The sequence below is a fragment of the Aedes aegypti genome, chromosome 3 (genome assembly GCF_002204515.2).
Source record: "Aedes aegypti strain LVP_AGWG chromosome 3, AaegL5.0 Primary Assembly, whole genome shotgun sequence".
NCBI lineage: Eukaryota > Metazoa > Arthropoda > Insecta > Diptera > Culicidae > Aedes > Aedes aegypti.
Window position 1 is genome coordinate 108581540 of NC_035109.1, and position 27091 is coordinate 108608630.

A 27091-nucleotide genomic window follows, 5' to 3' on the forward strand; every position below is an offset into this window, starting at 1 on the left:
GGTAAATATACCGAACAATAGACGTAGTTCCTGTTGAGGTCACCAACAGAAACATCGATTGTGACAGCACATACATCTCTGGTAGTTAACTCAGAAATGAGTGTAGCAACGATTGCTTTATTAACGAGCACGCATGCGCGGGGCATGGAGCGCGAGTTTTCCATTTCAAGCTTGCTAAAAGTAGCAAAAACTGAGTCCACAAGGTTACCTAAATAGAAGTTCCCTCTACGAAAGTAGGGTTCTTAAACTAGCGCCACTTGGGCTGCACTATTTTGCATGAGTCTGCAAAGATTGATCGTTGCTGTTCTTTTATGCTGAAGATTGATCTGAGCTAACCTAACCGTAGCCACTACCCAAACTAGGCAGGATTAAGCTTTTTGCAATCTCAGCACGAAAAAGACCAGCAACGAAAAAACCAGATCGGTATCTATTTAAAGTCGCCAAAGGCGAAAGAGCACAGAATACACTGTGTAAAACGCATAATGCGAATCCATATAGGTGATAATTTAAATTAAATGTCAACATATTCATAATCCAACCCTTATTAAGCCTCAGGATTGAGACTGAAGAAGGGCAGCCGATTATCTCGGAGAAACACAAGGTCACCTGCACCATTGCTCCGGGTAGCACAGGAAGGACTCAATACTGTGGAGGGCGCCCTGGTACCCCACAGGCTCCGTTTGCGGTTAGGTTTTATTTAGACCCCCTTAACCATTCATTCTTAGGCACGGTACGCATCACACCATAAATTAGGGGTCACCTGTGAGGTGGACTTTTACCACCGGAACAGGCAATCCGTAGTGTTAATTCTTAGCCAGTTGAAACAACCGCTACCGACACTACGCGGCTATCTAGGCTGCTCGGGAAAAGGAGGTTAATATTGATGATTAACTCCTGACGTGCCCAAGCAGCCATCAAGTGAATCAAAATGAAATATTCGCCAATGATTTATGTATACATGTATTTTGGAGAATTTCTACAAACTGGAATTGTTGTTATTTTTAACCTGGAAAAACCTGGAAATCTCAGGGAATTTCATTCATGTAAATGAGTTGACACCCTTGTATTCAAATATTTCCAATTTTCTAATGAGAACCCTTCTGGATTCTTACCAGGTATCTTTTTGGATTTTTTATGAGAATTATTCCTAGATTTTCATTATAATTCTTCAAGTATTCACATTAATTTGTTTTCACGATTTTTCCCAAACTTTCTAGGATTCTCATCAGAAACATTGCAGAGAGCTTATCTAAAATTCCGGTATTCTCAAGAAGATTCGTCCAGGATGCTCATTATAATATTTCCAGGATTTTCATCAGAAACCTTCCAGTATTGTCACCAGAAAATGTCCATTTTCAGAAGCCTTCTAAGGGTGTTTTATTAGAGACCTTCCAAAGATTTCATCAGAAATCTTCCAGTGATTTCACCAAAAGCCTTCTGGGATTCTTATCAGAATCCATTTATCATTCTCATCAGCTTTCTTCAAGTAGCTCATTAGAAACCTTTCATGATTCTTATTAAAATCGTTTAAGGGTTCGCACAAAAACTTTACCAGTATAATTTCATAAATAAAACTGTGCCCCATTGAAATAAAGAAGTGGAACTGCATTACTAAACCTTAGTTGTGACACACACTGGGGCAGATCGCTGTTTTCGACGGCCAAAACCTCTAGTTCTCTGAATATGCATCTTAGAGATTTGGTGTCTTCGACAAAGTATTTTGGAATAATATGTACTACATTTTGACTCCTTCGGATTTGATCTAGATAAGTTAAAACTGATCTAGATGAGTTTTATCTTTTGACTGGAGCATCCTAGCAAAACACATTTTTGACATTTCTTCTGAAGACATTTACTCTTTATCACCGACTTGAATGGCGCTGTATGACACTTAAGTTAAAACAGCCAAAAAATCAATTTTTACCATTTTTTCGTACAAAAACTTGTTAAAAAATTTTTGCCATGAAGTTTTCAAAGCAAACGTACATGATTAGTTCGAGATTTCACAGAATTTTCATGATTTAAGTAAGTTCAGGTGTACCCGAACGTTTGCACGATACACCATACTGCAGGGTGAACCCAAACTTTTGCACGATGACTTGAATTACTGTTTCATTGATTTTGAATAGTTTTCAGATTTTTCCGCAAAAATATCATGAGTGCTCTTTAAAGAATATAAGATTACGATTCTAATGACAAATTGATTAAAAAATTTTGGTCAATCCAATTCTGATGAAATCAGCCATGTTTTTGCGATGTGTTTTTGAAAAATGTCACAACTTTAAGTAAAAATTTTGTATACAAAATTAAAAAAATGTATTTGGAAAACCACCTACGAAGTAAGAATAACTCATTGCCTTTCAAATGCGCCAGAGAAGGTTTTAATTTGACGTGTAATCACAGAGATATGGACAAAACAATTTTGTTTGTTTTTCAGGGGGTGAATCCAAACTTTTGCACGGGAGTGAATTGAAATTTCAATGAGAATCACTGGTGGAATAGAAGGTGTACACTACATTTCTGGCCATGTATCCGGTTTGGCCCCAGGTATCCAAATCTTTATGAATACATTTGAAGGTGCAACTAATCCCCTATCAAATACTGGTAAAATTTTGATGATTGATGAATTGAGTCAAAAGATATTAGCAAAAAAGTGCAAAAAGTCGTCAACGCCATTTAAGGGTTAAGTCCAGAAAAGCATTTATTTATACTGATGAACGAAAGATCTTAATATGTGTAAATTGTGGACCACAACAGATGGGATGTTTTTCTTTGCTTGCTTTGATCGTGCTTCTTACTCAAATGAGAGCGAAATCTGCAATGCCTGAATGTCATCAATTCTGCCCAGTGTGTCATTTCAATTTTTGATATTGAAACTAATTTTATAAAATATTAAATATTCGTTCATAAAACATTTTAAACTTTTAAGGATCAATGAAGTAATAATATTGTCAAACATTATTTTACAAAATTTTAATTTCAAAGGAGAACATAGCAAAAACTTGTTAAATAGTGATCAATTTGCCCCGGATTACGGTAATGCGTAAGCGATTGATTTTTTTTTCGCACATTCAACAAATTCCTTTCAATTTTTTAGAGCGCTATAAAATTCAGTGAGTCACAAAAGTTTACGGATGCATGAAAATTTTACATGTTTGTACAAATGGTTCCATCCTCCAAACATCCCCAACTCTATCAAGCTCCCACCAGAACGGAACTTCACTTCGTCTTATCGTTCACAACAGAAGGGCCCTAGTTGAAAAAAAAAAACATGGAACTTTGAACCGAAAAATCAACACACACTCTTGCTTCCACACACACACACACACAAACCCTCTAACAACAGGGTCACTAGGAGTATGTGCACTCTGGTGGTGGGGGTAAGTCTTGGAGAAACGGGACCGATGTCAAACCTCCCCAGCAGCCACACAACTTGGAACGATTTTGCCATGTGACATACAAACCGGAGACGTGTGTGTTTTCGGTGCATTCAGGGAACAATGCGACGCCGGTCCCCACAAAAAATACGCGCCACTGCAACTCAAAGCGCTTTCGACGAGCACGCTGCAATGCTCCTTCCAGCTCCAGAAAGCGACAAACGACCGAGACTCAGTTTCCAGCAGTTTTCGGGGTTCTTTTGTTCCAGCACGGCACAACACGTCGCTCGCGGAACTTGGCTTGTTTCCCTTCTTAGGCAGCAGGTACACTACCAGTCAAAAGTACGGACTAACTTGAGAAACTATTGCATCACTCAGAATATTGAATCACATGGAAAAGTTTAGCAACACCCAGATAGAGGAGAGGTTGGTACATATGACAGGTAGTGTACAAACGTTGCACACTAGAACTGAGCTTGCGGTGTGCAATGCTGCTTGCTGTCACTGTGGTCGTAGCTCCTCTAGATGAAAAGAAACCCCGTCCGTGGATAGACAACAGATATAGCTGCTCACTGCTACTTTCGGGTCTGCTGCTGCACCAAGACTTCGCCTCGGCTTTAACCTTGCGGTGGAGTGCATTTTGAAGACAATTAATTTTTTTCTCGCTTGTTTCTCGGATGCTGCCTCATCTTATCGCCGCCGCCATCCTGGGAGAGGACACGCAGCCAGACTACACAGAAGATGAACCCCTTTCTCAAACTCCAGGAATTTAATATTCAGAACGACGACATTGCGTTGCGGCCGGCGGCGGGTGGGTTGAAGCTTACTGGAGAGGAACTGTCGTCGGTGTAAAGAGCAAGAGAGCGGAGGACTTTTTTTATCCTTGATTGCTAAATTCAAACTCTATCCATTCCGCACCGAATCTAGAGAGCATCGGGAAGGGTGGCAACTGGTGGGGATGTTTGGAATTTGATATTATATTCTACCCGGCGTCGTTTTTTGCTACACCATGAAATTGCCGGTTCGGGTTTCGTCGTCGCTCACGGAATCTCCGCTGTACCAGAGCTCACGGTCGTCTTCCGAAAGAAGCGAGGCCGTTGATCTATGTGGACTACGTCTCACAGAGGTCCAGTGCGTAAAAAATCCATCTTCCAAACATAGTTTTAGGTTGAACAACAAATTCAAACATTCATCTACAACAGTGGTGCTCAATCATTTCCAAAAATGGCGGATTTTATCCATGATTTTACCTAAATCTAGACCACTGAGCTATGTGGTGGATAGAGCGAAGACCACGCGCGCTTCGAGGCCACTGCTGCCAGGATCCAATTGGGTAGATGATTTATGCAGTGGTTATGCGACCTAGTCTCACTCTCATCTGTAGGTACTGTAGAGACGCTGCTAGGTAAGAACGACGATCGCATTTCGAGACGCAGTGCGAAAAACAATGGAGATATGGTTTTGTCCGGATCGAGCAATTTTTGATTCATGAGACGAAAATAATCTGCAGTAAATTAGGTTTTGTTTGTTTATGCCGCATTCGAGTCGGGCACGGTTCGGATTACTGACACATGATTACGAAGCAAGTTGGCTAATTTTGATTTTTTTTTATAAATGGAATTCATAAATTTTCTATGTACCTGGAAAACTGTTTTTGCAGGCTAGTTACATTTCAAAGGCCTGTGCTAATTGATTTTTAACTCTCTTACACACCTAATCTCGATAGTTTTAATTCTACAATAAAGCCATCAAGCAAAGCACTGTCGATTGCTTTTTCTTTGTCTAAAAGAGCAAAACTAGTAGAATAGCCTTCAGAATTATTGGAATAGATCAAATTTGTTACACGTAAAAGTTGATGAGTGGTCGAATGTCCATGGCGGAATCCGAACTGTTCATTGGCAAAAGTTGAATTTTCGTTGATGTGGACCATCATGCTGTTCAAAATGACCTGTTCAAAAAGTTTACTGATGGAGGAAAGCAAACTGATTGGACGATAGCTAGAAGCAGGATTTTTGTGGTTTTTAAATTGGAACAACCTTAGCATTTTTCCATTTGACAGGAAAATATGCTAATTGAAAACATTTGTTAAATAGGTATATCAACTAAAAATGATAAGCTACTTTCTAGAGATTTCTTGATGAGGATGTAGAAAATTCCATCATCGCCAGGAGCTTTCATATTTTTGATGTGGCGCCTAGTGAGCAAAGAATTTTTGTTTTGCGCATAGCTCAGTAGCCTGACCACTTAGAAAGATGGCGTCTTCGGCAAAGTTGTTCAGTATCACAAGGGCTAACATTATTTGAGCCAAAAGTTTCGAAATTTTGCCACAAGGCGGCGCTAGTGAGCAAGGAATTATTATTTCGTGGATAGCTCTGTAGTCTGACCACTTAGAAAGATGGCGTCTTCGGCAAAGTTGCTCTGTATCACAAGGGCTAACATTATTTGAGCCGAAAGTTTCGAAGTTTTGCCACTAGGCGGCGCTAGTGAGCAAGGAATTTTTATTTCGTGGATAGCTCAGTAGTCTGACCACTTAGAAAGTTGGCGTATTCGACAAAGTTGCTCAGTATCACAAGGGCTAACATAATTTGAGCTGAAAGTTTCAAAATTTTGCCACTAGGCGGCGCTAGTGAGCAAAGAATTTTTGTTTTGCGCATAGCTCAGTAGCCTGACCACTTAGAAAGATGGCGTCTTCGGCAAAGTTGTTCAGTATCACAAGGGCTAACATTATTTGAGCCAAAAGTTTCGAAATTTTGCCACAAGGCGGCGCTAGTGAGCAAGGAATTTTTATTTCGTGGATAGCTCTGTAGTCTGACCACTTAGAAAGATGGCGTCTTCGGCAAAGTTGCTCTGTATCACAAGGGCTAACATTATTTGAGCCGAAAGCTTCGAAATTTTGCCACTAGGCGGCGCTAGTGAGCAAAGAATTTTTGTTTTGCGCATAGCTCAGTTGCCTGACCACTTAGAAAGTTGGCGTCTTCGGCAAAGTTTCTCTGTATCACAAGGGCTAACATTATTTGAGCCGAAAGTTTTCAAATTTTGCCACTAGGTGGCGCTAGTGAGCAAAGAATTTTTGTTTTGCGCATAGCTCAGTAGCCTGACCACTTAGAAAGATGGCGTCTTCGGCAAAGTTGTTCAGTATCACAAGGGCTAACATTATTTGAGCCGAAAGCTTCGAAATTTTGCCACTAGGCGGCGCTAGTGAGCAAAGAATTTTTGTTTTGCGCATAGCTCAGTTGCCTGACCACTTAGAAAGTTGGCGTCTTCGGCAAAGTTTCTCTGTATCACAAGGGCTAACATTATTTGAGCCGAAAGTTTTCAAATTTTGCCACTAGGCGGCGCTAGTGAGCAAAGAATTTTTGTTTTGCGCATAGCTCAGTAGCCTGACCACTTAGAAAGATGGCGTCTTCGGCAAAGTTGCTCTGTATCACAAGGGCTAACATTATTTGAGCCAAAAGTTTCGAAATTTTGCCACAAGGCGGCGCTAGTGAGCAAGGAATTTTTATTTCGTGGATAGCTCTGTAGTCTGACCACTTAGAAAGATGGCGTCTTCGGCAAAGTTGCTCTGTATCACAAGGGCTAACATTATTTGAGCCGAAAGCTTCGAAATTTTGCCACTAGGCGGCGCTAGTGAGCAAAGAATTTTTGTTTTGCGCATAGCTCAGTTGCCTGACCACTTAGAAAGTTGGCGTCTTCGGCAAAGTTTCTCTGTATCACAAGGGCTAACATTATTTGAGCCGAAAGTTTTCAAATTTTGCCACTAGGTGGCGCTAGTGAGCAAAGAATTTTTGTTTTGCGCATAGCTCAGTAGCCTGACCACTTAGAAAGATGGCGTCTTGGGCAAAGTTGCTCAATATCACAAGGGCTAACATTATTTGAGTCAAAAGTTTCGAAATTTTGCCACTAGGTGGCGCTAGTGAGCAAGGAATTTTTATTTCGTGGATAGCTCTGTAGTCTGACCACTTAGAAAGATGGCGTCTTCGGCAAAGTTGCTCTGTATCACAAGGGCTAACATTATTTGAGCCGAAAGTTTCGAAGTTTTGCCACTAGGCGGCGCTAGTGAGCAAGGAATTTTTATTTCGTGGATAGCTCAGTAGTCTGACCACTTAGAAAGTTGGCGTATTCGACAAAGTTGCTCAGTATCACAAGGGCTAACATAATTTGAGCTGAAAGTTTCAAAATTTTGCCACTAGGCGGCGCTAGTGAGCAAAGAATTTTTGTTTTGCGCATAGCTCAGTAGCCTGACCACTTAGAAAGATGGCGTCTTCGGCAAAGTTGTTCAGTATCACAAGGGCTAACATTATTTGAGCCAAAAGTTTCGAAATTTTGCCACAAGACGGCGCTAAAAAAATTTATTTGACAATAGTTGAATACCGAAGGACATCACAGCCAAAAGTTTTAAAATAGTGATCTATTTGCCCCCGGATTACAGTACCCATTCTGAAACATCTCACCGACATTTACAAATCCTTACTAGATTCATAGGATCCATACTGAAATCCCAGTTTTTATACTGGATTCCAAAGATCCATATTTGAGTCCCAGAAATGACACTGGGTCCCAGGATCCACATTGGAATCCCAAAATACACACTGGAAATTCAAGATTGACACTAAAACACCAAAATCGACACTGGAATCCCACGATCCACACTGGAATCTCATGATCTTCATTGGAACTCCAGGATTTACACTGGTGTCCCTTGATCCACACTGTACTTCAAGGATACAAAATTGATTCCCAGCATTCACACTGAAATCCCAGGATCAATAGTGAAACTCCAGAATCCAAGCAAGAACATCTAAATTGGAATCCTAGAATCCACATTGGCTGCTAAGGATTCACACTGGAACTCCCGAATCTTAACTGGAATCCCAGGTTATACACTGGAATCCTAGGTTTCACACTGCCATTTCAGGTTCCTCACTGGAATCCCAGCATACTTACACATTGAATTCCCAGGTTCCATACTGGGATCACATGATCCACACTAGAATATCAGGAGCCACACTGGAATTCCACGATCAACGCGATACTCTTAGGATCCAAACTGTAACACCAGAATCCATACTCTCTTGGTGTGAGAGTATGGATCCTGCTATTATAGTTTGGATCCTAAGATTTTCCACATTGGAACTTCAGGAGCCTCTTTGGAATCTCAGCACCCACACTGAAATCCCAAAATACATACTGAAATCCCAGGATTCATACTAATTTCCTATGGGTCATACTGAAATCCTGCAGACATATCCAAATATCAGTATCCACACTGGAATCCCAGGGTCTATACAGAATTCACTCTGTAATACCAGGTTTTACATTGGACCACGAAAATTCACACTGGTATCCGGGACACTGGAATACCAGGGTCCACATAGAAAGAAATGAAGGAAGGAAGGAAGGAAGGAAGGAAGGAAGGAAGGAAGGAAGGAAGGAAGGAAGGAAGGAAGGAAGGAAGGAAGGAAGGAAGGAAGGAAGGCAGGAAGGACGGAAGGAAGGAAGGAAAAGGAAGGAAGAAGGAAGGAAAGAAGGAAGGGATGTACCGTTTTGATTCATATTACGGACATTTAAGGGCACTTTGAAATGTGAGTCACCTAAAAGCATATAAATTAAATCAATGTTTATGATTCCTCAGCGTCATCATGCTATCAGGACACTTACCTTTCGAATGGTAGGTGAAGATTTGAATTCCACAACTTCAATAAATTTAAATAAATAGAAATGTGTGCCCTCTTCGCGAATCTTACTCCGGACACCACCTCACTTTTGCTCCATATTTCGGACGTTTTGATTCAAATTCCGGACAGCTCGTGAAAAACAAAGTTGAAAAAGTTAAATCGTTAAATAAACACTACCAGCTATTGGAAAAACGTCAAAACTAGTTAAGCATTGTAAATTTTCATGAATTGCTATGGAAAAATCATATTAAAACGAGTCTTCAAATTGGGAACTTTCGAACGGCAAATTTTGAAACATTTCAATTGAAACCTTTCCCATACAAAGTTGAGTGTCCGGAATTTGAAGCTGTCCGGAATTCGAATCAGAACGGTATATTGTCAAATTGAGATTCTGTAGTAAAACTGTTCTGCCGATAACTGCATATTTGTAACATTCGACAAAAGCAGTCATTGAGGTGTTCCATTGTGCATTTTATGGCTGTATGGGAGGAAACTAAAATTTCTAAGAATTGCCAGGAACTCAACTTTTAAGTGCTTATTTAAGGCTGATATTTTGTACAACTCATATCGCATACTAGGTGAATAGTTGGAAAATAATTCTGATAGAAATTTCATTGCTGTTACATTACGAGGCTCATTTATAATCTCAGTGTTACTGTTATGCGGTTACCAGTGTTGACCAGACTCATTTCCCCGAAATTCGGATTGTGAAGCCATGAACTGTTATAACTGTGCGTTGTATTCCTGAGATGGAGAGGGAGGTGGTTGGGCTTGAGTGTTGCACATGGGATCCGACAGTTTCGATCTCGGTGGGCCGCAATTCAAGTTTCGGTGAAATGATTCGCACTCACTCACTCACTCATTTCATTTCACCGAAACTTGAATTGTGGCTCTCTGTGATCAAAATTGATCGATTTTGTGTGCAGTACTCAAGCTTAACCATCTGCTTTTCTATCTTAGGAGGATAGAGCATGGTTGTAGTAGTTCGTGGCTTCGTAGTTCGGAAAATGTTATTTTCGGGGAAATGAGTCTGAACAACACTGTACAATTACCAATGTGACAAAAAAATTTTTTTTTCAAATTTTCTAGAACAAACTCACAGATTTCAGTAAGTTGATCGAAAATATTTATCATTTGATGACTCTCCATGGTATTAACTTCAATTTGTCAAAAATGTCGAACGTGACTGTTATGCAGTTATGGGCAGTGTTGCCAAATGCTTAAGGTGAAGATGAATCGAAGCCAAACCTCAAATTTTCAAGAGCACGGATCTGGAGAACCAAACACTCGTTTGAGCTGAAAACCTAATCGATTGGTAACCACCAGATAGTGACCAATCGATTAAGTTTTCAGCTTAAACGGATGTTTGGTTCTCCAGATCCGTGCTCTTGAAAATTTGAACTTTGGCTTCGATTTATCTTCACCTTAAAATGCTAAAGGAGCTCAGAGTCACATTTCAGCACTACCTCATATTTGAGTTATGGTTTCGGCACTTTCTAATTCGTCCAATCAACCTTTTACTAGAATGATTTATTTATAGTGCCTTAATAGGCGCAAATTAAACGTTGTATTTCATTATAGACCCTCAACCGCTCAAATTCCTGCTTCGCAAGCACACTCTTAAAGCTCCAAGAGCGCGGTAAATCACTTGAGTCTGACAGCTCGAGTGTGCCCCCAAATAATGTATTGAAACAGGGTTACACGCTCATGGTTGCGCCATCAACTCCGATTCAAGATCGCGTTTGCTGGGGAGGTTGATTGAAATGTTTCGCACCATTTAGCATCCGGAATCACCTTGTCTGCCCAGACCGTATAAATTACCTTTCACTGCCACAGAACGCAAAGGATCGTCAAAACAAAACAAAAAGTCTGTCTGAAATTCATCTTAAGGCAAATGGACTTGGCGACTTCTCGAAAAAAAAAATGATAGATTCCACTTGGCGACGCATTTTTCGGCTCGTCTCTCATGCCGTCCATTTACGGATTAGAATTTAATCAGATTAAATCAAGAGCACCCCCTTTCCGAAGCACCCGCACCAAACCAGTTTCCGCGGAGCCGTAACATCGAGACCCGTCTTGTAGTTCAGCGTCGAGTACAAGCGGTAGCAAATCGCTCTCGTGTAAAGAGCATCACCTCGGTTGTTGTCCAAGCGCATCGTTTTGCTACTCGAAAATAGGCTACTGATCGCGACTCGAGATTACTTGCACCATCAGAGCCACCCACGCACCGGGTCGTATCTTTCTCTTTCACTTTGTAGCCAACTATCCGGCGGTGATTCGAATGACACTTGGAGCGCTAAACGAAACGCGTCGCAGGTCGGTACGGTGCCATTGAACTCGATACCGGCCATAAATCATGCCTTCACTTACATTTTAATTACCATGAACTAGATTCCTGCGGCAGGGCTTCAGGGGTATCTCGTAGTCGCGAAGTTAGCGATAAGTTTTGCGCGATTCGGCCGTAAAAAGTTGTATCTGCGAAAAAAGGTACAACACTTCGGAAGACATTGGGAACATAACTATGGAAGAATTTTCAGAATCCAATAACCCGTTCTCCAGCCATTTCGTGACATACAAACACCATTCCATTTTTATTTATATAGAAGATGTGGTTCATGAGTAGCAAAACATCGGGAGCTCAATTACACTGTTCGACAAAAAAAAATTTTTGGCTGGATCAGGGACGCGTTTATATGGGTCTTGAAGTGCAAGAAAAGTGTAGAAAGAGGCCGTTTTCAAATGATTTGCAGCACCCCTGGATTAGTTTTTGACAAAGTTTGAAAATTTTGCATTTTTCATCGAAAAAAGCGTAATAAGCAAAATATCAATATATTTTCAAATTCAATTATTCAACCATTGAATTAGTCAAATCAATATTTTTTAGCCCTAGATCGCTTCAGGGAAACGTGCACCATTTTAGAAAAATATTGGCATCATTTTTATATATGAATTTGGAATGTTAACGATCATTAAACAAGCATACGAGGATGTGCACCATATAAATACTACTTATTTTTCTATTCCACACATCTGGTTCATTATATAATAATTATTATAGGTTCAAGAAGACGCTTGATTATGATTTATTTTTTTGCCCCATTTTATAAAGCAATGAGCAATGCAATCCAGTAACATTTGAGTTCAACAAGGATACGACTACGGAAAATTGATGTGTCTGTGATGTGATGAGATGTGAATATATGGGCTGGTTGGTCTAATAAACTCTCAGCAGAAATACAAAATTTATATAGGTTGGACACTGACATGTAAGTGGTCTTTCATGCGCTAGTCGGTTTATCAGGAGACGATGTCTGTAAAAAAATGTGATAACATTGTTATTTGCAATTTCTAAATATTTCGATAGGTACTCAATACTCATCAATAATTGTTTACTTATCGTGACATTCATTTTCCTCGGAGTATCCCTAGGAAAATTACAGAATAACATAAATTAGCAACAAATAATTTAGTAATCATCATTATCACATTTTTTGCCGCTCAGGCAGGCATGAGCTCTTTTTGATTCAGTCTGTTCACAATACTAATCATTTGTGAAAATTGATTTAGTGGTAACATGCCTGCTTCTTACTTGTAAGATGAAACAATTTCTGGTTAAACCATTTCCGTTATTTTTTTATTTTTCGGTTCTAAATTTTACATGTTTTTTTGGCAATTTTAATCGAACTTTCAGTTTTGAGATTTGGAATGAATTTCACAAATAATTGCGATATATTCAAAATGAGTAAAACACTTGTTTTTCTATGTCTTCTTGTTTAAAGAAAGAAAAATAGAAATTACGTGGAGTTTCGCAAAATTGTTTATCACAAATGTATGGATAAATTGTTTCTTCACTTAATTGAAAAGCATTTTTACTCGTTTCGAGGATATGGAAATGGAGGCTCATAAATGGACGTTTGTCCTTATATGGGAGACGAGTTTAAAATTAACCTTAATGGTCGACTTCTTTATGTTTCCAATATGCTTACAACTAAACACATTTGAAGAAAACATCCCATTGAACAAGAAACTAACGCTCCATTTGAAAGTTTGATTAAAATTGCTGAAAAATATGTAAAATTTAGAACCAACAAAAAAAATCGGAAATGGTTTAACCAGAAATTGTATGATCTTACAAGTAAGAAGTAGGCATATTACCACTAAATCAGTTTTCACAAATGATTAGTATTGTGCGCAAACTGAATCAAAAAGATCTCATGCCTGCCTGAGTGGCTGTCAAATGTTGTCACAAAAAATGTGGCAATGTTGATTACTGAATTATTGGTTGCTATTTTACGTTAGTCTGTAATTTCTAGGGATATTCTGATAACAAATGGACCTCACAATAGGTAATCTATTCTTAATGAGTACCTTTAAAAATCTTTGGATATCGCAAATAACATTATTATGATATTTTTCACAGACTTCACCATCGGCTCCTGATAAACTGACTAGCTCATGTAAGACCACTTACATGTCAGTGTCCAACCTAATTTTTTATTACTGCCAAGAGTTTAGTAGACCAACCAGCCCATATAAACATAACAGACACATCAATTTTCCGTATTCGTATGCTTGTTGAAATCAAATGTTACTGGATTGCATTGCTCATTGCTTTATAAAATGGAGCAAAAAATTAAATCCTATTCAAGCGTCTTCTTGAACCTATAATAATTATTATATAATGAACCAGATGTGTGGAATAGAAAAATATGTAGTATTTATATGGTGCACATCCTCGTATGCTTGTTTAATGATCGCTAACATTCCAAATTCATATATAAAAATGATGCCAATATTCTTCTGAAATGGTGCACGTTTCCCTGAAGCGATCTAGGGCTAAAAAATATTGATTTGACTAATTCAATGGTTGAATAATTGAATTTGAAAATATATTGATATTTTGCTTATTATGCTTTTTTTGATGAAAAAATTCAAAATTTTCAAACTTTGTCAAAAACTAATCCAGGGGTGCTGCAAATAATTTGAAAACGGCCTCTTTCTAAACTTTTCTTGCACTTCAAGACCCATATAACCGCGTCCCTGATCCAGCCGAAAATTTTTTTTTGTCGAACAGTGTTATTTATGAGACCAGGCCAACCCAAGTTGTTGAACAATTTGATTGAATGGCGTGGAGTTTGTAAATTTGTGCGAAGTACCGTTTTGATTCATATTACGCACAGCTTCAAATTCCGGACACTCTACTTTGTATGGGAAACATTTCACGCGAAATGTTTCAATTTTTGCTGTTCAAAAGTTCTGAATTTCAAAGCTCGTTTTAGTAAACTTTTTCCATAAATATTTTTGAAAATTTATAATGCTCAACTACCTTAGATGTCGCTTTGGTGGTTTAACGATTTCGATTGATGATTTCACTGTCCCATTAATGATTATCATGAGCTGTCCGGAATTCGATTCAAAGTGTCCGGAATATGAGGCAAAAGTGAGGAAGCGTCCGGAATAAGAATCATTAAAAGGCCACACATTTTCATGTACCGTCGTTGGGGGTGACAATGGGTCAAAAAGGGATATGTGCGATTTATTTTTTGAATAACTATCGCAATTTAACTCCAATAAACTTCAAATTTGGTGTGTATGTACTTTGATGGTACATTAACAACTGTTCAACAAATTAAAGACACATATTTATTCACAGCGGCACCACAAGTGAATGAAAAATGACCCAATCTCACCCCATAGAGGGGGTGACATTGGGTCACTGTAATTGAAATAACTTGTTTTTAAAAATATGATTTCAAAACCATTCACAACTGAAAAATATTGACAAAAAACGATGCAAACAAGACAAAAGGATATCTAAGATGTTTCACAAGTATGATAAACTTACTTAAAAGAAAGATTATATTGAAAATTGAAGAGCTATTAGAAAAAATATGTAAGCCCAACATTTATCGTCAAGTTTACATAAATTTTCTTGGTTTTTCCCTCAAATTGTCTTCAAAGTCTCATCCCCATTGCTATAAAGCCCATTCAGTTTCCCCAAAGGTGTACTGAAACAGTGGTTATTTTAAACCTTCGCAAATAGTTAAATTTCGGTGCGACATTCCACGATCAATAAATTTCAGGCAGGACTTGACGTCATAATCCCAGTATTTCATTTGTACTTCCGTGAGATGTTTCTATAATATCAGTTTCTATAAAAACTGATAAATAATCAAATTTAGAAAAAAAACACCCTTTTGATAAAAATTTACGATGTTGCTGCGCACGAAACGCAGTTGCTGGTTTGAGAAGTTGTCAAAATGCGTTGTATTGTTATTCAATGCACGGAATACTCAAGTAGACTTGTTTGATGTTTCAGAGATGCTGTATTTAGAAAGAATAAACACACCTTAATGAAAAAAGAGAACACCCGGCACCGTAAAATGTCAAAAAAAAGTGAACTTGGAATTTCATTTACTATCGTTCTTGCTTGACCCAATCTCACCCCCATTTTCAATGTTTTAGACATCGTACCGAAAAAAATGATTTTTTTGTGGGAAAATCAAACAGATTCCGAAAAATACCTATGATGTGTAATGAAAAGACTTTCAACATTCTACTAATACAACGATAGAGGCTAGAGTACATGCGTGATACTTTGTACAAGAGAAATTTAATGTTGTAAATTTTATCTAGTTTCAACATGCAAGTTTACTGATGTAGTAAACAAAAACTACTATTTCTAAAAATGTATATTGTTATGAATTATGTGCAATAATATGTTCCCTAACATATGAATTATTGATTTTAGTAATATCATCGTTATTAGCTGAAATATTTCACAAAACATATTTTTCCGTTTTGACCCAATCTCACCCCCTAGACCCATTGTCACCCCCATCGACGGTATTTAAAATTATTGAAGTTGCGGAAGCGTATTCTTCACCCACCGTTCGAAAGTGAAGGGCTTACGACGCTCGATAGCGCTAAGGAATCATACAGAATGATTTATTTTGTATGCACTATGCTGGGTTATATTTCTCTGAGTCCTTAAGTGTCCGTAATATGAATCAAAACGGTACAATTTATCTTTTGTAACGACTTATGTTATTCTATGATAATTTCTTAAGTGATAATCGAAATGGTAAGCATCAAACTAAATAAGTTCTATATATAACACTGTAAATAATTGTGATTTCTTTCATACAGGAGTTCTGTGAGACCTAAAGCTCCCATATAGTTTATTTTTCACATAGAACAAAATAACTAGCAAAACTTCAAACAGCTAAAACAAAAAATCACCTCAAAACACCTCTCTGATTTTTGCATCAGTTCTTATTTAGAATGCCTTCTAAACACTGAAAATGATTCCAGCTGCTCCCGCCTGCTCTTTCGATTGCTATCTTAGATTTAGTGGATGATGGTCTTGCGATAAATAACCGGGATTTTTGAACACATGTGCTATGCTGATCTATTGAAACACAATAGGGCGACATCCATTTATTACGTAACGCTAAAATTGGAAATGTTCGCCCCCCCCTCCGTAACGGTTTTTGTATGGAAATTTTTAAAATTTTGTATGAGTCGTAACGCTCGAGCCTACCCCCTCTCCCCCTTCGAGCGTTACGTAATTTGTGGATGCCGCCTAATCACCAACTTAGCTTTCTATGCAGTTTGAACAAGGGCGGAGGAAGCACTTTTTATTATAGATGCAGTGAACGTCTTCTTTTTGGCGTTACGCCCCAACTGGAACAGCGCCTGTTTTCCAACTTCTAATAAGCATTTCCACTGTAATTAATTGAGAGTTTTTTGTCAATTAATCATTTCTGCATTAGAAGCACTTTTCATTACAATTACTTCTAAATTTCTTCCTTTTAGCGTTACGTTCAAAATGGAAAAAAGCCTTTTTTCCATCTTAGTGTTCCAATACCTATTTACACTTCAATAAATTGAGAGCTTTTTACCAACGCCATCTTGAATTTTGTTAGAAAAATCGTTTTTTCACCATTAGCGCACCGCTAGTTTTTATTTCTGAGATCACCATCAGAAAGCTGAGGAAAAATTGCGTAAGATAGGCTACAAAAACTAGGTGAGCAATGGTATTTACCCTATGAAATGAACGATTTTATAAGTCATGTTCTACGATTTTGACGTATATGGCAAGTGCAATCAATGCAAACATCATTTTTTGTACAGCAAAGAAACAAGTATTCAATAGTTGGTGTATTGATCGAGTGAGATAAAGGATAGGAGTATTATTTAAAGTGAAAAAAATTGCGGCAATCTTGGATTTTGACGCCATCTTGGTTTTAAGTAGTAGAATGAGTTTTCACCTTGTTAGCATTCAACATGTTGAATATTAATGCTACCATTACACTTACTTTTCTTCTTGTTCTTCTTTTTTCCTGACGTTACGTCCCTACTGGAACAGAGCCAGCCCCTCAGCTTAACTAGCTTAAAAAAAACAAAGTATCAAATATGATTTTTTGACGCTTATTTGTTACCTGAATGATTGTTCTGCATATCTTCGAGTTGAAAATTAGCATTACTTCTTCCATTTATTTGGTCTAAAACCATTGATAGAAATTAACAATTAGTTGAACAGCTGAGATAAGATAAGAAAGAATGAATCTGATTGTTTTTTTAACGAAGGCCTCATAATGCAACATGATGAGCGTTGATATGGTAAAAAATAATTGAACTGCTGAAATCTAAGATAGTGTCGAAATCCAAGATGGCCGCGAGATTTTCCAACCTCAAAATGATACACCTGTGTTTCGGCATTACGTCCACATTAGAACAAAGCCTGCTTCTCATCTTTCAATTTCGCTATTTTTCACATGCATGTTGGGCGGTAGTAAAAATTTCATGGTTCAGAAAATCAAAGAATTTTTTTTCTTAAAAGTTTAAGATTTCCATTGTAAGTAAATGCACGTTTGGCAATGATTTACGTTAAAACTACAGATATTATCACTAGACTTACTAATGTCCCAACGCGCAATTTATAAACTTCATTCAATGACAAAAATGCATATGGTAATACAATATTTGTTTATTTCTATCAATGTTTTAAGACAGTTTTCATTCATTGAATTTATTTATTCATTATTCCTGATATCAAAGATATGTCGAAGAAGTATTCTGGTATGAAAAATCGCATTTTATAAGAAAATTTCTATTTAATAACCTGTATTTATAACTAATAAAGCTGAGTATCATGCTCGGTCCTGGTAGGGACGTAACAACAGGAAAATTAAGAATAATAAGAAGAATAATAATAAGAAGAATAATAAGAAGAAGAGTATTCGTAACCTTGTTTTTCTTGGTAGCCACTAAATTCGACATGCTGAGAGCTATCAAGGTGAAAAATTCATTCTACTACTTAAAATCAATTCAAGTCTTAATGACTTCAGCTCCGATACAATCCTTACTCGCAGCTTTATTGTTCTTGTGCTGGTGAATGGCATCCTTAACCTCCCTCAAAGTGGGGGCTGGTTTCCATCGCCCGCAGTACTAACGAAGGCATTTCCTCCGTTGTCCCATCCTTCATTGCCAGTGCTCTCAGCGCCATTCAGGTGTTCGTCGAAGTGCTGCTTCCGCCATTCGTTTGCCTCACACTCGTCCGTAGGGATGCTTTCATCCTTATTCCTGCACATCTCAGCTCGCGATACGTAGCCGTAGCGGGATGCGTTGAGCTTCTGATAGAACTTACGTATTTTTTGAGACCGGCACAGCTGTTTCATCTCCTCGCAATCCGTCTCCTCCAGTTTTCTCCCGAAAGAGGTGGGTCTGCTGTTGCCGCTTCCATCTATAACGTTCCACGTTATGTCGGGTCCCTTACTGCAGCATGGCCGCCTACATTCCTCGTCGAACCAATCGTTCCGTCGACTCCGTCCCACGTACCCAACGTTGTTCTCAGCTGCATTGTTGATGGCTGCCTTCACTATTTTCCAGCAGTCCTCAAGAGGAGCTTTTACCGTCTTCCGGTTATGAAGCCTCGAGGTGCTGCGCGTATGCGGCGGCAATGCTCGGTTGGGCCAGTCACGCTAGGTTATACCGAGGCGGCCGTAGGTACCGTCCGTTGTTAACAACGGAAAGTTTTGGGCGCAGTTTAACCATCACCAGATAGTGGTCAGAGTCGATGTTAGCGCCATGATAGGTCCTGACTAAGGTATTTAGAAGACTAAATACCTTGGTCCTGACGTCGATAATGTCGAAGAAGTGCCGTCCATCAATCAGCTTTGTGATTCTATCTGCTGTGGGAATCTCCAGGTGTATCGGTATGAAAGGCTGAGCTGAAAGTAGGTGATGGCGCGTTAACCGTGGCCAACTCCGGTCGGGTCGGGTGGACTGTATTTTTCGGATGAAAGGAACAACACCACTGATTCTGCTAGTCCACAGTACACTTTATTGCACTACTTCACTACACTGTTCACTATTCACTACTGTTCACTATACTTCACTGTTACTTTTTACTGTTCACTTTACTATTCACTCGATGTATACTCGCGGCGGGTTAAAACAAGACTGATTCGACAACGCGAAGGGATCGCGTATTTATAGCACCGCGCCAAGTGATCTAGAAGCACGAGGAAGCTTCTAGAATCACGTGGAATAGTCGCGATGCACGTAGCTCGGTCACTCACTCGTGGAAGGGAACTCACGAGATCATTCGGTAACTCACGGAGTTCATTCGCTCACTGTGGGAACTCTCGACCACAGAGGCGTCGGCAGGGTGGGTCGTGTAAGGGGCTGCACTCGGATGTATTTCAAATCGCACATGTTTACGGCACGTTCCGTACGGAACATACTCCCCCCGGTTGACACGAAGGTTCAACAGTATGGTTTCGGGTTTGTGGTTCTCCATGGTCATTCTCTTCGGCGGGCGGAATCTGGGTCGGATGAGTCGAAATTCTGTCGCATCGCTCTTACTAGGAGAATATTGGACGGGATTCGATGAGCAAAATTTGTTGTTGTCATCCTGTCGACTGGGTATGGTTTCCTTGGAGTCGGTGGGTATTTTCCTTATGGTATGTTGCTCAATCGTTGGAGAGGTCGGACGATCTATAGTGGAGTGCGATGTGTCGGGAACTTGATGGCTCGATGTTGGTGCATATTCCTGTCGGTCGTATTGGTAGAAGTCTAACTCGTTACTCTGGAATTGTCGCTGCTCTGGACTGTTGTTACTCGGTGACTGCAGTGTGTTAGCCGAATTCGCTGTCTGTCGGATGTTCGATCTATGTCCAGTGCGTTGGTCGTTTGGATCGGTTTGAGTATCGTGCTTTCCCTTAACTGATGGACTCGAATCTTGAGTCTGGTACTGTCGTTGGCGGTTGAAATCCTCTAATGTTGTTTTGAAGTGCTTCGGGTGTGGATCGGATGACTTTCGAATTGTGTGCTCAATCAAATGGCTCCTCGGTTGTACGTGGTTGTCCTGCGGGTTTTCACAATTCATCTTCTTTGGCTTCTCCTGTACTACGGGCGCTAGGAAGTAAAGGTTCGTCCAGTCGGCGCGATATTCATCGACAGCACGGATCGGGTCGTTGAACGGTTGTTGTTGTGGATTCTGATCTCTGGCGGGACTTTTTCCTTGGGTGACTGTCAGGTCTTCGATCGTCGTGCGTACAACATTGTATCGGTCTTCGAAATCGGCGAATACTTCCTCCTGGCGTTGTAGAGCGGTGTCTGGAACCGTCGTTATCACCTTGCTATGTACGGCGCAGAACTCGGCGTAGGCGTCCTCAATGTTTTTCAAATACGTCCTGAGTCGCGGTAGGCTCACCGGATCTTTGGCGGCAGCAAGTGCGCTTTGCACTCGCTCTAGCTTCAGGCTCACGTGAGTTTGGAGGCGTGATAGCGACGAAAACTCCTTCAATGTGTTCGGATCAACGGTTGCCTTCCAATCGGCGTTTGGGTCGATCAAAGCGGCGTCCTGGTTGCTCGGCTTAGTGGATCTCATTTTCGGCGTGAAACTCTGCTGCATAGCGCCTTCTGTTGGAATTCGAAACTCCATTGCGTTGAGATTCATGTCGTGTCGAAATAGTCACTCTGCGCTGGGATTCTTCGGTGTTTGGCGGGTGTCGAACAAACTCACTTTGACGGATACACGTCCTGGTCGAAGCACCACGCAGTCGTGTCGAATAGTCGGGTGATGGTTCGTCCCAGTTACAAGCTTTGGGAAAGTGCCACAAAACGTGTCGGTGATTTGTGTTGGGCAGCGGAACGAATGTCTTCCTCTTGGTGATACACGCCACGATATGGAAATCGGGCAGACGTGTCGGATTATTGGCGGCTGTGAAAACGGATCTACTCTCCTCGGCGAAACACGTCCCGGTATGGGTACCGCGCAAACGTGTCGGATAAATGGGCGGCTTGATTGAATAGCTGGCTCCTCTTGCAGTACACGTTGTGGTCAGAGTACCACGGGAACGTGTCGGATTGGGCGGCAATAGTGAACAACCAACTCCTCTCGAAAATACACGTTTGGGCGCACAGCCAGGCAAACGTGCCGGAAATTCTCGCGTTGAGCGGCGGCGTTGGTGGTTGATCACTTCCTCGGGCGGGTGGTACACGTCTTGGTGAGGGCACCAAGCAGAGGTGTCGGCTAAACGGTCGGATCCAGTGAACAGCTGGAACACGGTGTGGTACAGGCACCACGGAGCCGTGCGAATAGGGCGGCGATAGTGATCCTCTCCTCTCGGAATGCACGTTTGAATTCACAACCAGGCAAATGTGCCGGAACTACTCGCGGTGAGTGGCGGTGTTGGTAGATGATCACTTCCTTGGGTCGGTGGTACACGTCTTGGTAAGACCACCAGGCAGACGTGTCGGCGGCGATGACTAGCAGAATCCTCCTTGGAATACACGCTCTGGTCTGGGTCACCACGCAAGCCAGCCGGAATTCTCTCGACGAGCGGCGAATGTGTCGGTTCCTTTCCTACGGCGGGCGGCGCTGGATCCGGCTCGAAGGACCACTATGATGGCGCGTTAACCGTGGCCAACTCCGGTCGGGTCGGGTGGACTGTATTTTTCGGATGAAAGGAACAACACCACTGATTCTGCTAGTCCACAGTACACTTTATTGCACTACTTCACTACACTGTTCACTATTCACTACTGTTCACTATACTTCACTGTTACTTTTTACTGTTCACTTTACTATTCACTCGATGTATACTCGCGGCGGGTTAAAACAAGACTGATTCGACAACGCGAAGGGATCGCGTATTTATAGCACCGCGCCAAGTGATCTAGAAGCACGAGGAAGCTTCTAGAATCACGTGGAATAGTCGCGATGCACGTAGCTCGGTCACTCACTCGTGGAAGGGAACTCACGAGATCATTCGGTAACTCACGGAGTTCATTCGCTCACTGTGGGAACTCTCGACCACAGAGGCGTCGGCAGGGTGGGTCGTGTAAGGGGCTGCACTCGGATGTATTTTAAATCGCACATGTTTACGGCACGTTCCGTACGGAACAGTAGGTGCTATGAATGGCCATATTCTTAGATGCGGCGAAATCAATTAGTCGTAGGCTGTTTTCGTTCGTCAGCCGGTGGGCGCTGATTTCCAATAGACGGTCTGAATTCCTCCTCCTGGCCAACCTGAGTGTTTAGATCTCCTATGATGATTTTGACGTCGTGGCGTAGGCAGCTGTCGTACTCGCGTTCGAGCTGCGCGTAAAAAGCGTCTTTATCATCATCAGTGCTTCCGGAGTGAGGGCTGTGCACGTTTATTATGCTGAAGTTGAAGAACCGGCCTTTGAGCCTCAACTTGCACATTCTCTCATTGATCGGCCACCACCCGATCACGCGCCTCTGCATATCACCCATCACTATAAAAGCTGTTCCCAGCTCGTGTGTAAAACTACAAATTAAACTTTAACACATCACTTTTCACAAAAAAAAATGCTAAAATCACTAGTACGGCGAGCAAATATCTTTAAACTCTAATATGTGTTGCTTATCTTGACAGATAGGCCTATTTCGTCTGCGACTTACACACTTCTTCAGTGTCGAGTGCTCGACTTAAATTTAATATAAAAAAGTGTAGCTCGTGTGTGTTGCCGTAGCTCTGGTAGATGGTTTGGTTACCACTTAATGTTTGCTCCATTGATCCCTTCCAACACACTTCCTACAACGCTACAATGCCGAATCCGCGGTCCTTCAGCACGATTTGCAATTCCACGTACCGAGCATCCAATCGCTAGTCCTTTTACGTCGCTGTAGTCTTCGCCGATTGTTCCGGTTCGTATTATTTCGTTGATTATTCGTTGCTTGGTTTTTTATGGCTTGTAGGGCCAGACACCAACCCCCTAGATTTCCGGAGGACCATTCCCCCTAAATGCTCGGAGGACCATAGTGCGCAGTTTAGCTTAGAGTCCTTCTCTGGCACTCGGACGATGTTCAGCCGCCCCTGACATGGGGAACAGACGCTGTTGTGAACCGCTCCTGACATTGAGTACAGACATTCTAGGTTTGCAGAAGCGAACCGGCCCCTTCCCTGTCAGCATGCGACCAAGATTCCCACCGGGGTTGTTTACCCGATCCCTACGGTTGCTTGTACTTCGGCCAATACCGCGAAGAGGTAGGGAAAGGAGTTGCTGAGTAAGAGGCTAAGAACTACACAAAGGAGTCTATTTTATTCCAGCAGGTACATGAGGTATCAAAAGTATGCCATGCCTAACATTTACCATGCTAATAACGCATTTGAGGAATCAGGACTCAATCACAAAGTTGGACTTCTCTACACGCTCAGGCGGCATCCAAAAATTACGTATCGGTCTAGGGGGAGGGGGGGATTGTAGGCTCAAGCATTACGGCTCATACAAAAATTTGAATTTTTTCATACAAAAATCGTTACGGAGGGGGGGGGAGGGTGTCAAATAACCAATTTCAGCGTTACGTAATTAATGGACGCTGCCTTATTACGATTTGAAATCCTGTGGATCAATATGAGTTAGGCAAACCGAATGTTATCAACGTGACTAATGAATTGTGGGTTCTAAATTCCGGAACGGTTCTTTGGAATACTGGTATTGACTGGGCTTCCGGAGCGGTACCTACCGATGGTGATGGCGCTCAAGAACTCAGGAATAAAGATAACCGGCGATTAACCAACGACACTTGATTGCACCCTGAGTTCTAATATATTATACAGCTAACCCCATATTAGCCATGTAGTAGGGGATTTTTTTGTATTTCCGTACAATGTGGGCCGAAGGGTTTCAGATTTTCATGAAACTTTTTCCACAGGCAGGGCTCATCAAAATATGAATAAAAAAAAATTGATAAAAATTCAGGGTCGTTTATTTTCCCGGAAAACTCAAATGGAATTTTTTTTGTTTTCCTCTGACACTACTTACTTTGAAAAATCATAACTCAAGAACGAAGCATCGTAGAAACAAAGTATTTTTTTATGAAAATGAAAGCAAATTTTCTCAGGAATAAAAAAAAATATTAACTGGAAACAGTTTTCCACAAAATTTTCCACCGATGAGAAAATTTGTAAATAAAAGCCGTTCTATGCTCCAATTTGTGGAAAACTTTCAAAAATAAATTTTCGAGGAGGTAGTTTCATAAGCTTTAATCGCTGAAATTTTTGAAATGTACTTTTTTTTCGTTTTTGAGTTATGGACAATTTTGTGGAAAATGACCATATAAGTCAAAAAAAAAAAATGCTTTTTCATTGCAGTAAGAATGCAACGAAAGAGCAGTACAGGTTGAACGTTACATATTTGACTCTGTTTTGTCTCTTTCACATTTATGTCTCGATTCTTGCATCTGATGGAGACGATCTCAAAGGCAATTACTATCTAATTCTAAACAAACATGATTGCGTATATAATTGAATATGTTATCGAGCAAAACGTGCCTTATATTGGGCATAAAATCAACGCTCGACCAACACTAACTGCAGCATGCCTTGTAGCGTGGAGCATCACAATCGTTCACAATCACCGGGTCGTCAATTCGTATCGCAAAATGTTAAAAATCAGAAAAAAATGATCTGCAACGAGAAATATCCAGAACAAAACAAGCAGCCGCCATCGTTGGAAAGATGCGAGAGAAGGTGGGAAAATATTTTGTTTTGGTATGATCTTCGCTGAGACGTTACGTTTTTTGACAGTGAAATGCGACGTTCCTGCAGGCGCAGCATTGAAGCAGCCCGATATTTCGCCAAAACCTGCTTTAAAGAAGCACTACAGTCAGCTATACGTTCAATCAGCTTTTAATGCTCTGCCGTACTAGCGCATATAATGCTAATTGAATGCGGTTTTAAGTGCTTATTTGTTACTTGGGTAACGATTTAGAAAATTCATTCACCCAACATAGGCTACTTGATGCGATTCACGTTTTTGAACTACTGTACTGGGAAAAGTCACATGATTTTCGCGAAATTCAAGCCTACTATTATTACCATTCCCAGCACTGGTTATGACTACTCTATAGTAAGTTTGAAGTGCTCCTGAGTAATCAAATTCGAACTGCTTCCTGAAACATGACCTTCAAAAATCTTGAAGTTTGGTACCCATATTGACATCGTTCCGGACAAGGACGAAATTGACCACTTCTCCCGGGGCTCTTCGAGTGGCCATAGCAGCTGTTAGTTCTGAAAATGCTTCCGGAAGCCTCTGCTTTTGAAATCATGAAGTTTGTTGCCCATATTGATATGGGTCTGGACATGTTTTAAATTGGTCACATCCCCCAGGGTACTTGTAACCTACTATAGAGTGGTCATGATAGATAATGGTTCTGAAAGTGCTTTCGAAAGTATCACCTTCAAAAATCTCAAAATTTGATACCCATATTGATGTGGTTCTTCACATGTTCCAAATTGGCCAGTTCCCCCAGGGTACCTGGGACCTACTATAGATTGTGTAGTATTATAGAGTAAATTATTAAAATTATATGTATATCCATCATATTGCAAAGAAACCAAAATAATTTATACAATTAAAACAAACAAATAACTTTTCAATTTAAATTTGTTAGTGCATGATGAGTGTAACTATACGAAAGTTTATGTTTCGCTCCAACCGCAAGTGATCAGAAATGAACACGGAGATGCATGCAGAGGCAGAGGGGCGAAGTATATTGACAGCTATAGAAGGTATGCTATTCACGACTGTGCATTAGTATTAGCAGATAGTTATGAACTTTTTCGGGATTTGCATTGCGTTCGTTACATTTTAATGCAATTTTAGTAAATTTAGGTATTTAGGATAACAAAATATCGATGGCTTAGCAGAATAATTTGTAACGTATCCCATTGGAAGGTTATTCAATGCATTTGTGCTATTTATTATGAGTATTTTCCTTGTTTCTCATCAAAACCATTACCTCCTTCAGAAATAACTAGCCGTGCAATTTGTTTTTATTTTGCATACAAGAATATATTTACTAAATGAACATTGAAAGGCCTTTTTATACGGAATGTAGGAATTTGATCCGATATAATTTCTGAAATTTGACCGAATGTCTAGTTCACATAAGAGGCCCAAATACAAAGGAGAGGGAGTGACATTGAGGTCGGTTTTGAGTTAAGTATACTGAAAAGTTCAAAGCTGTACAAGACTGTTTTTGGAAGATTTTCGATCGACCCTTTCGATATTTATAAAAGATAGGTATAATAGAATAAATAACACAATGTGCATTTGCTTGTTGATTTTTGTTCAGTGTAATTTAACTTTCGATAGTTGTTCAAATCTTACATCAGGATTTTCTTAATTTTCTTCCGTTATGGTCCTGCTATCTGATTCTCGGAAGTGCTTGGAACAATCGAAAAGATTCGTGGTATTTGTTTTCAAGTTTTAGCCCAAAAATGTTAGTCATCGGTTTCTCTGCACATTGATCGTAGGAAATCTATGGAACGTAACCGGTTCACATGGTTCTGTTTTAGGGTTTCTTCGAATATAATTTGCTCCTGCATGTCGGAACATGAAATTCGACATTTTGATGGTGAAATTTAAGCGACGTTATAAATTATTTATGAAGATTTAAATCTGTAGACTCAATGGCATTTCAATTTACATAATGACAGTTCGTCCCGTAGTAACATTTGCCGAGCAATGATTCAAAAGCGATTTCCACACTAACTT

General features: G+C 40.3%; 1 protein-coding gene across 1 annotated transcript in view; it reads right to left on the minus strand.

Annotated features, from left to right (window-relative positions):
• The window catches only part of LOC110678106, a 40189-nt gene extending 28981 nt beyond the window's left edge, over positions 1–11208 (minus strand). The window contains exon 1 of the mRNA XM_021850706.1: positions 11095–11208. Within this exon, the coding sequence (XP_021706398.1) occupies positions 11095–11208 (114 nt within the window). The remainder of the gene's footprint in view (positions 1–11094) is intronic.
• Between the last annotated feature and the right edge of the window lie 15883 nt (positions 11209–27091).